The following is an 11,375-nucleotide window of genomic DNA, read 5'->3' on the forward strand; positions in this document are numbered from 1 at the left end:
CCCCCCCGGTCCGTCCCGAGCCCCCCGCAGGGTCCCCCCATGGCTCTGGTGCTGCAGCTCCGCTCCGTCTCCGGCCTGCGCGGCAAAGGCGACCGCATCGCCAAGGCGGCGTTCCGGGGTACCGGGAGCGGGGACGGGAATTTGGGATCGGGATTTGGGCCGCCGGAATGTGGGGACAGGATTAGTGGAGCAAGATTTGGGGAGCAGGAATTGGGGGAGAGGGATTTGGGGAGCAGGAATTGGGGGAGAAGGATTTGGGGGGAAGGATTTGGGGGAGCGGGATTTGGGAGTGAGGCTTCGAGGAACAGGATTTGGGGTGCAGGATTTGGGGAGCAGGATTTCAGGGAAAGGATTTGGGGACAGGATTTGGGGAACGAGATTTGGGGTGCGGGATTTTGGGGTCAGGATTTGGGGGGCAGGGTCTGAGAGACAGGGTTTGGGGGGAAGGATTTGGGGGACAGGATTTTGGGGAGCGGGATTTGAGGGGCAGGGCTCGAGGGGGAGGATTTGGAGGCAGGAATTTGGGATTTTGGGAGCAGGATTTGGGGAGTGGGATTTGAGGGACAGGATTTTGGGAGCAGGGTTTGGGTGCAGGGTTTGGGGGGCAGGATTTTGGGATGAGGGCAGCAAGAGCGATCCCAGCTCAGGGAAGCGGGGGAATTCCAGGAATTCCATGGCCGGCCTGGATCAGCTTTCCCTGCTCTTAACGACCTTGGGATCATTAACCAGGGCCAATTAACCCTCAGTTCCCTGTGCTGCTTCCCAGCGCCAAGAAAATCCCCGGGAAGAGGCGGAATTCCCGGCTAACTCGGAGCCTGGAGCAATCCCAGCAGCGGGAATGGGGTGCAGGGCGGGAAAAGCCACCTTGGATTTTCCCAGTGAGCCCTGGGAGATCCCAAATTTCCAGTTTGGAACATTCCCGGTCCCGAATCCGGCCCAAATTCCCTGTGGGACGGACAGGATCCATCCCAGGACAGGATACAGGGAATGGCTTCCCACTGGGAAAGGAGAGCTTGGGGTGGGATCTTGGGAAGGAATTCCTGGCTGGGAGAGTGGGGAGGGGCTGGATTGGAATTCCCAGAGAATCCCTGGAAAGGCTGGAGCAGCCTGGAATAGTGGGAGGTGTCCCTGGAACGGGATGGGATTCAAGGTCCCTTCCCACCCAAACCATTCCGGGATGGAATTCCAAGGAAGGAACTCGGCGTCGCCTTCCAGGACAGTCGGATCAGGGTCCAGAGGTTCTTTCCCGGTCTTTTCCTTCCGTGAGTTCCTGTGGAAAGGGGGATTGAGCGTCACGCTGGGATGAAGCTGATCTCCCTGGTGCTTCCAGGTGGGAATTCCTCTTCCCAGGCTCATCCAGGCCCTGGCCAGGAAAATCCAGCTGCTAAAAGGGGCTGGAAGCAGCTCGGGAAGCAATTCCAGGTGGGGTTGGATCGGGAAGCGATCCCAGGTGGGGTTGGATCAGGAAGTGATTCCCGGTGCGGTTGGATCAGGAAACGATTCCAGGTGGGGTTGGATCAGGAAACGATTCCAGGTGGGGTTGGATTGGGAAGCGATTCCCGGTGCGGTTGGATTGGGAAGCGATTCCAGGTGGGGTTGGATCAGGAAGCGATTCCCGGTGCGGTTGGATCGGGAAACGATTCCAGGTGGGGTTGGATCGGGGAAGGCAGCGGGGAAGCGGATCAGGATGGATCCATCCCTCGCACGCGCCCAGAGAAGGATTTGGGCTCATTCCCTGCTCATTCCCGGTTCCAAAGCTGCAGCAAACCTCGGATCCGCAGGGGAAAGATCGGCTCCAAAGGCTCTCAGCATCTTTCCCAAATTCCTGGTATCCGAAGGGAAACCGAGGGAGCAGCTCCATAGGGACGGGGAATTCCGGGGATGATCCCCGGGAACCTCTTGGATGGGCAGCCGGAACATTTTGGGATGTGGGAGAGCTCTGGGGCTGGAATCCGGGCTGGAATCTGGGCCGGAACGTTCCGTGGGACACAGGAGCTGGTTCGGGATGAGGGGATGGGAATAATCCGTCCGGGTAAATAAGCGGGATGATCCTTAGGGATCATCCACACCGTGGATCCCAACAGCAGCAGGAACAGAAAGATGGGAGTTTTCCATCCTCTTGGGATCGTGGAATGATTTGGGATGGAAGGGATCCTCAAGCTCATCCCATTCCAACCCGCCTGAGAGCTCCTCCCTCATTCCATGTCTTTGGGAATGCTCTGCTGCCCCCTCGCTCCATGAATGTTTGGGAATGCCGGGCAGCTCAGTCCTGCTGGCTCCTCGTCCTCTCCCCAAGCAATTCCTTAAAATCCCTGAGGGAATTCTGGCGCTTGGATTAAACAGACGGTGCCCTGAGCCCCATCCCGGCCCCCAGGGGAATAATTCCTTGGGAATAATTCCTTGGGAACAATTCCTGCCTGCAAGGGGCTGTCCAGCCCCGGCACGGCTGCCCAGGGCAGCGGGATCCCCATTCCGGCAGGGATTGAAATCCCTGGGGATGCGGCACTCGGGGACACGGATCAGGGAATGTTGGGCTGGCTCCCAGAGGGCTTTTCCAAGAGAAGTAATTCCGTGATTCCTTCCTTAACCAGGGCCCTGTCCTGCCCTGGGATGGGATAGGATGGATTCCAGGCACATTGACCTGGAATTCCAGGCCTGGAATGTGTCCGGTTGGATCTCAGTCCCAAAATCCATTGGGAAGAGCTTCCCGCCCTTTTCCAGCGCCTCTGGAAAAGCTTTGGAGCCTTGGCCATGGGATGAGGAGCCCTCTCCCAGCTCCCGGCTGGATTTTCCTCATTCCTCTGGTTTTCCTGGATCCCCGAGCCTGGCACAGGGATTCCCTTCCCGATGCCAGCCCCATCCAGCTTCTCCCTCCGGCAGCGCATCCCGAGGGATCCGGCGGAGCTCCCAGGCTCAGGTGGGAGAGGAAGGAGTGAAATCTGGGATGAAGCATTCCCGAGGCTGACACCGCGTGGGAAGGCCTTGGGATGACGCTGCTCCTCCTCTTCCGGGAATCCTGGGAGCTGCACTGTTTTCCAAACCAGGGAAACTGAGGCACAAATGGAATTCCGGATCCATGGGAGCAGCCAGGGAGGGGGGAGAGTGGATCCTGCTCGGGAAGTGGAGGGAAAAGATGGATTCCGTGGCCAAAATCCACTCCCATCCCGGAATTTCAGGGCTTCCTCTCCATCCACAGCCTTGGATTTGACTCCCACATTCCCAAGGGGTCCCTGTGCCCTGTGAGGATCCGGAGGGGGGGGTTCAGCTTTGCCTTTAGGATTCTCCCAGTTTTCCATCAGGGGTTTGGGAATGGGATTGAATTTCGGTGGCTCCAAAGGGCTCCCGGATCTGTCGCGGTTCCATTTCTCCCCCTCCTCCCTCCGCACATGGAAACAAAGCTGGGATGACTCCAGGATTTTCCGGGAATTCCGGCTTTTCAGCCTGGCTTCAGGGAAAATGCAGGAAAACGGGGAATTTTCATTACCTAGCCCGTTTTTTGGGAAGCTCCAGCAGGATCGGAGCTCTTCCAGAGTCACTTTCCCATGGGAGTTCCCACTTGGAGTCCGGCTTAATTGCGTTTGTGTCCGGGGTAATTAGGGAGCCGGGAGTTAATGGATCACAGATGGATCGTAATGAGCTGCCAGGAGAGGCTTCCTCTCGGGAATGGGGCTGGAAAATCAGGGATGTCGCTCGTGGATACCTCCTGGAGAACTGGCGGATAAAGATTCCGCCGTCAGGAAAAGTTGGGATGCTCCTGGATTGGGAAGGGCTGGAGCAGGGAGGTCCCACAGGATCGAGGGGCCTCTCTCAGGAGATGGGATTCAGGCGGAATTTTCCTTCCGGCTGTTCCCAACCCGCAGATCCCAAAATCCCAGGCTCTCCCACACCTTCATGCAACTGTTGTCCCTCTTTTTCCCTCTCCAGGGCTTTCCTTCTACACCCGAGTGCTGGAAAACTGCGAGGACGAGGCCAAGTTTGACGAGGTGGGAGAACTTTTCCATCCTTTTATCCCATAAATCCCTTTTGCTTTCCCAGGATTCCCAGTCCCGGTGAAATCCCTATTCCCAGTTATTGTTGCCACCCTTGTTGTCTGCTCCAAGGTTTTTCCTGGCAGGGCCCAAATGGGATTCCTGGCTGGACACAGGTGGGAAAATCCCTACGGCATTTTCCAAAGGGGGAATAAATGAAAACCACAAAAATTTCCACGTTTTCTGCTGAAATTTCAGGAAAATTTGTTCATCCACGCTGGGAAAATCCGGCTGGGATTTTGGCTCCATTGTTCCTCCTCTCAGGAGGAAAAAGTCGGATTTTTTCCCCTTGAAATTCCTTCTTTTTCCTTCAGAGTGAGGCCCTGGCACAGAATTCCCAGAGAAGCCGTGGCTGCCCCTGGATCCCAGGAAGTGGCCAAGGAAAAGGCTTGGAGCACCCTGGGATGGTGGGAGATGTCCGTGCCCATGGAATGGGATGGGATTTCAGGTCCCTTCCCACCCAAACCAGCCCATGAACACTTACAGGGTTGGAACATCCCATAATTTTGGGAATTTTTTCCTCTCCAAGCCACATCAAATTCCATCTCCCACCCTGTGGGATTTTCCCCCCTCATTCACCACGTGCCGTTGGAAAGCTCTGTTTGGGAATGGTTTGGATCGTGTTGGCTCAGGAGCTGTGTCCAGCCTGGAATTCCAGGTTTTTTTTAGGGAAGCGATTCCCTCCTGGAGCAGCCACAGGCTCCGTGCTCGATGCCGTGGAGGCATTCCCAGACCCAGAGGATCAAATCCTTCCCGCTGGGGGAATATCCAGGGAATCACCACCCTCGTGCTGGCACAGGGAATACCTGGGAATGTTTTAAGTTCAAACCACCTGGATTATCCATGGCAGATCCCAAATCCCGGAGCAGGAGGTGGCGGCCGGGTGGGATCGAGCTTTGATTCCAGGGAACAGGGACGGGATGAGGGAAAACGGCCTCAGGCTGTGCCAGGGAGGTTGGATTTTGGGAACAATTCCTCAGGGAAAGGGCGGCCAGGCCTTGGAAGGGGCTTCTGGGGAGGTTTGGAGTCCCCATCCCTGGAGGTTTCCAAGGAATTCCTGGATGTGGCACTTGGGGCTCCGGTGGGGATCGGCCACAGCTTGGATTTGATGATCCCAGAGGGATTTTCCAACCTCAATAATCCCTGGATTCTGTGATCTCAGAGCTGGAAAAATCCACGGCAATTCCCTCTTTTCCTGCCACCGCTTCCCATGAATCAGGGGCCGCCTCCAGGCAGGATTTGGATTTCAAGCCCCGGTGGTTTCCATTTGTTTGGTTTCGCTCCGTTTCTTTTCCAATTATTTTCCCTCCTTCCTCAACGAGCTCTGCAAATCCTCGGCTGCTCCGGAGCCTGCCGGCTATTCCAGAGGCTGCGCACAGCTCTCCAGTTAATCAGGAATGTTTGCGTTCCGTGCTGCGTCCCGAAGAGTTTAACCTTGGAGGGGCTTTTCCTGGAGATCTGCCACAGCTCGGGAGGGAAGGAAATCTCCGGGAATGAAGGAGCCCGAATTCCGTGGAGCTGCAGTTTTCTGGGATAATTTCGAACAGGCCCTGAGGGATGAGCTGCTCACATCAATCCCAGGAAACAGAAACCATGGAAGCATGGAATGGGTTGGGTGGGAAGGGAACTTCAATCCCATCCCATTCCATGGGCAGGGAATTCCCGATCCCAGGGTGCTCCAAGCCCCGTCCAACCTTTCCTTGGACACTTCCAGGAATCCAGGGGCAGCCACAGCTTCTCTGGGAATTCTGTGCCAGGGCCTTCCCTGTTGGTTTTTTCCCAGCATGTGGAAAACGCCTTGGATCAACCTGTGACTTTTCCAGACTTATTTTCCCCCTTTTCCTTTGGCAAACACAATCCCAAACTTTACCGAATCCCTGGACATGGCTCCCCACAATCGCAGGCACTTTCTCTGCCTTTCCTTGGATTTGGAGTGGATTTCCTTGGATTTGGTGGATCTCGAGCCCCCAAAGCACATTCGGGACCCTTTGGAAGGAGCTCGGACAGGGACAAGGGAACCTGGCTGGAAAAATTCCCATTTTTGTCCTCCTCTGCCTGGGAAAAGGAGCTGAGGGCTGATGGTGCAGAGGCCTGAAAAGTGGGAACAGGAAAATTCCTCAGGCCAGAGAGGTATTCCCGAAGAATTCCTTCCTGGAAAGGGCTGTCCAGTGGTGGAGCCCCCATTCCGGGAGGGATTGAAATCCGTGTGGATGTGGGGACATGGATCAGGGGTGGCCTCGGCAGCGCTGGGAATTCTTGGATTTGGGGATCTCCGAGGGCTTTTCCAACCCAAACAACTCCTTGGTTCCATAATCTTGGGATTGCCGGGGGATTTTATCACCGGATCCAATCCCTGGAGCATCAAAACCATTGGAGAAAACCAGGAAAAAGCAGGGGAAGGACTGAATTCCGTCCCCACATGGAGAGCTTGGGATAAATCCTGCTGCAGGATCCAGAGCGGTGCCGGATCCATTGGCACCATTTCCCATTTCCTTTTATATTCCCGTGATTTTTCCTTTGCTTCCTTGGCTCTGCAGACAATTAAAACCGGGAATAAATAGCTCGGGAATGAGGGCTGGGGAAGTGCTGAAGAGGCACCGGTTCCTTCCTGGGAATTTGCTGGATGAGCAAATTCCCTTCCCGTGGTTTTCAGTTCTGCTCTGCTGCTCCTGGGAGAGATCCCGGATCCGCTGCCTCCGGCACATTCCCAGCCTGGGATGCACCGGGAGCAGCTTGGGAAGGAGGGATGCTTGGATTTGGGAGGCTCTGGGGCTTGGGAAACCAACGGGAATTCAGGGGGTTGGGCTGGAAGAGGGATTTGCCTTGGGAAGCAGAAAAATTAGGAAAGGGATTCTATTTTATGGAATGCTTTGGGTGGGGAGGGAATTCAAGGATCATCCCATTGCAACCCCAACACCTCCCGCGATCCCAGGCTGCTCCAACCTTTCCTGGGACACTGCCAGGGATCCAGGGGCAGCCACAGCTTCTCCGGGGATTCCAGCCCGGCGCGGAATTCCTTTCCACAAAAAAACCCACGTCCCCGCGGGGAAGCGATTCCTTGCCTCCTGCTCCTCCAGCCCTTTCCCAAATTCCAGCTCTCCTGGAGCCCCTTTAGGCTCGGGACGTGACTTCGAGGATTCCCTGGATCCTTCCCTTCTCCAGGTGGACATTCCCAGCTCTCCCAGCCTGGCTCCATATTCCCATCCTCATCCAATGTCTAGATTTATATTTTCCATGTGTGCATCCATAAAATATTTGGCTCTGGGCGCATCCTTAGCGACATCCCTATAAAACAGCCCTGATGCCTTTTTCCTGGGAAAAGAGGCCTTTTCCCATCCTCATCCCCCCCCCAGCAGCTCCCTGGAACACTCCTGCCTCATCCCTCTCTTCCTTTTCCCAAAAAACTCCTGGATCATCCTTGTCCTCCTTTTCCCAACTGATCCTTGCTCATCCCTCTCTTCCTTTTCCCAAAAAACTCCTGGATCATCCTTGTTCTCCTTTTCCCAACCGATCCTCGCTCATCCCTCTCCTCCTTTCCCTGGAATGCTCCTGGCTCTTCCCTCTCCTTTTCCCAACTGATCCTTGGTCATCCATCTCCTCCTTTTCCCAAAAAACTCCTGGATCATCCTTGTCCTCCTTTTCCCAACCGATCCTCGCTCATCTCTCTCCTCCTTTTCCCACAACGATCCTGGCTCATCCCTCTCCTCCTTTTCCCAGACTTTCCGCTGGCCGGTGGCGACCAACATCGACGGGAATGAGATCCTGGAGATCCAAGTGTTCAACTACAGCAAAGTCTTCACCAACAGGTGAGTCCTCCCTTCCCAAGGATCCCATCTGGATCTTATCCCGCAGGAAGAGGCAGCTCCGGTTTGGTCCGGAGGCGGGAGGGTGAGGAATGCACCGGTTGGCGTTTCCTGGGAATTTCCAGTGCCGTGCGAGCAGCTCAGGGGGTGAGGAATTCACCCCAGGAATTCCGTGCTGCTCAGCTCCAATATTTCCCCGAGTTGTGCCGTTTGTTTCCATGAAATGTCTGTGTTTTAAAGGAAACTGGAATTTTCTGGTGGCTTATCCAGGTGGAAGTTGATGCTGGAATGTGTTTTCCCAGATTTTCCAAATCCTGCAGGTGTTGGATTTATTGCGTCCAGGGATTCTGTGGCTGCCCCATCCCTGGAAGTGTCCAAGAAAAGGTTGGACAGGGCTTGGAGCAGCCTGGGATAGCGGAAAGTGTTGGGGCTGGAATGGGATGGGATTTAAGGTCCCTTCCCACATGGATCCATGAGGACCCCTGGAGCCTAAAGGGGCTCTGGAAGAGCTGGAATTTGGGATTTGGGATCAAGGATGGAGGGTGAGGAGGCAGGGAATGGCTTCCCAGTGGGAAAGGGGAGCTTGGGGTGGGATCTTGGGAAGGAATTCCTGGCTGGGAGGGTGGGGAGGAGAAGAAAGGAGCTGGTGCTGGGAACATCCCTCCAGGAATGCTGGGAATATGTGGAATAGGAAATCCCACAAAACCAAGGCAGTGCTGGAACTCCAGCCCATTTTCCTTGTCCAGGAATAAGTCAGAGGAGGTTGTGATGGTTCTGGGAACATCCCTCCAGGAGTGCAAGGAATAAATGGGAAAAGAAATCCCACTAAAGAGGGGCTGTAATGGAACTCCAGCCCATCCTTCTTATCCAGGAAGAAGCTGGAGAAGGAGAGTGGAGAGGAGGGAGAAGGTTGGGAACATCCCTCTGGGAATGCAGGGAATACGTGGGAAAAGAAATCCCGTGGGCTGTCCAGAACTGAGTTGGAAGAGGAGGAAGAGAGAGGAGGGAAAGGGTTGGGAACGTCCCTCCAGGAACGCCGGGAATATATGGGATAGGAATTCCCATCAAACCAAAGCAGTGCTGGAACTCCGGCCCATCCCCCAAATCAGCTGGAGGAGGAGGAGAGGAGGGAGAAGGTTGGGATCAGCGGGGCTGGGAAAGCTGATCCCGGCGCCCTGTGAATAATTCACACGCGGCTGATGAAGGCCATTGATCAAAGGCCTGGAAAAAGGCGGGATACCTGATCCAGACCCTCCGGAATGATGAGGGAGTCGCATCCGAGGGGCTGCTTTTGTTCCCTGTCTCTGTGGCCGTCAGCAGCAGACAATTAGCGGGACTATGATCCTTGTTTGGCCTCATCCAGGTGCCTCCGGATCCTGCCGGGTTCATCCCGGCTCCGGAGGGTCCCTGGGAGTGTTCCCAGGGTGCTGAGTATCCAAGGAAAAGGGCAGGGTTGGATGTAGGGAGAAGCCTCCTAAGCCTCCAAACAGGCCCCGGCATCCCAAAAATCCTGTCCCCAGCTCCTGGATTGGGAATCTCCAGGCTGGGATTCTCTCCAGGACACATCCAAAGCATCCAGGTGCGGGCGGATGAAGGGCAGGGCCACATTCTGCCTGTGGAAATTCCCACTGGAAAAGCTCCACACGAGGGAAGGATCAAAAATCGTGGGGCCTCCACACCCTGCAGAAAACCCAGGAGATTCCCGTGGCATGGAATAATCCATCTGATCCCATCCCGGAAAATCCTGGTGTGAGGCGGGATGAGCTGGGTGGGAACACCGGGATCCTGCTGGGATTCAGTTGTTTTCCACGCTCCCCTGGGACACCTTCAGAATCCCTCCAAGATGGGAGAAAATTCCTGGGATGTTTTCCCGTGGTTTCGGGCCCTGGGAAAGGCTGGATGGAGGAAATCTGAGATCCCAAATTTTTGGGATTTGAGCAGGAAAAGCTGCAATGGGACATTCCTGAGGGATGTGGGAATGGGAGTCACACTCAGGAGAGGGGAAGATCCAGAAAAAAGCGGAGGCACAACCAGGAACGAATCCAAGAGGCAGCCGTGATCCAGTGGCTATGGAATATCATCCCTGTGCTCCCGTTCCCAAAGTTCTGGGGCAGCCTGGACCAGCCTTTCCAAGCAGATTTTCCTCGTGCAGAAAACAGGGATAACACTGGGAAGAGATCCCAATCCTTCAGGAGCGTGCACAAAACCCGGGAGCTTTTGCTCCGGGGGGTTCCGTCTCCTCCGTGTCCCTGTTTTCCTCTGGAGCAGCAATGGGATCCGGCCAAAGGCCCAAAGCCACATTCCAAACCCGGAGCAGGGGGCACAGAGAATTTTCCTATGGAAAACCGATCCCATGGAGAAGAGGCGGGAGCTGCTCCGTTACCCGGCAGGGACACAAAGAGCCGGATTCCGAAGGGTTTAATCCATCCCCGGAGTCTCCGGGATGGAAGTGGAGCTTGGTCCTGTCCTTTGTTCTTCTCCAGCCATGGAGATCCTGGCACGGCTCAAGTCCTTCGTGTCTCCAGAGGGATCCTCGTTTCATCCGCGGAAAATTATCCGGTACTGGAACAGGAGAATGGGAAAAATGAACTCCGGAGCCAGAGGGTTCCCCCTTGTCCAACTGCCCTCCCCACACGGAGCAGTTACGTGGGATTTTGGGATGGAATTCCTGCCTGTGAGGGGCTGGGGTGGAATTCCCAGGGAAGCTGTGACTGCCCCTGGATCCCCAGGAGTGTCCAAGGAAAGGTTGGACGGGGCTTGGAGCAGCCTGGGATAGTGGAAGGTGTTGGAGCTGGAATGGGATGGGATTTAAGGGTCCTTCCCACCCAAACCATTCCAGGATTCCATGCCGGAATCCTCGGTGCCCAATCCCTGCCTGCAGCCCCTCGTGTGGGGCCCCTTCTGCTCCGGCCACGTCGGATTTTGTGGAACTTTTCATTTCTGGATCAAAACTCGGAGCGACACCGAGCCAAATGCACCCAAACTGCCGCTTCCGGAATCTCATCCCGAATTAATTGCCTGGCAGGATATTCCCACACCTGGACCTGACTTCCCTTGTTATCCTACTCCACTTGTCTCCCAAAGAAAAATCCATTTATATTTAATGGGAATTTTCCTGAAGGAAAAGTCGGAAGAAACTCGGCTGGGGCAACTTTTACTATCCGGAGGCTGCTGAGCTGGAGCAGCTGGAGTGTCCCGGATTTCTCCCGGTTATCCAGGCGGAAAGGAACCCGGAGCAATTACGGGCTCCTGCAAGTGGAGTGAAGGGGATAATTAGGAGGGAAGCGATTTTGGAAGCTCTAATTCCAGGGAGTCCCACAATTCCGGATGAAGCTGCAACTTGGCTGGAGAGGGAAAACGGCTCCTCATTCCGGAGCAAGCTCCGAGCTCCAGGTGGGAGCCACAAGAGGAAGCAGCTGGAATTAATCAGGATTGCCCAAGCAGGGATTTGGTTCCAAATGGGAATGGAGACCTTCCGCTATCCCAGGGTGCTCCAAGCACCGTCCAACCTGGCCTTGGACACTTCCATGAGGATTCAGCAGCG

General features: G+C 55.3%; 1 protein-coding gene across 1 annotated transcript in view; it reads left to right on the forward strand.

Moving 5' to 3' along the window:
- The first annotated feature begins 6 nt into the window (after positions 1 to 6).
- LOC103616394 (otoferlin-like) overlaps positions 7 to 11,375 on the forward strand; it is a 76,415-nt gene continuing 65,046 nt past the window's right edge. Inside the window, 3 exon segments of the mRNA XM_008634595.2 lie at positions 7 to 118; positions 3,925 to 3,983; positions 7,746 to 7,834. Coding sequence (XP_008632817.2) covers positions 40 to 118; positions 3,925 to 3,983; positions 7,746 to 7,834 — 227 coding nt within the window. The 5' untranslated portion in view covers positions 7 to 39.

Source organism: Corvus brachyrhynchos, unplaced genomic scaffold (genome assembly GCF_000691975.1).
Source record: "Corvus brachyrhynchos isolate BGI_N302 unplaced genomic scaffold, ASM69197v1 scaffold420, whole genome shotgun sequence".
NCBI classification, from domain to species: Eukaryota; Metazoa; Chordata; class Aves; order Passeriformes; family Corvidae; genus Corvus; species Corvus brachyrhynchos.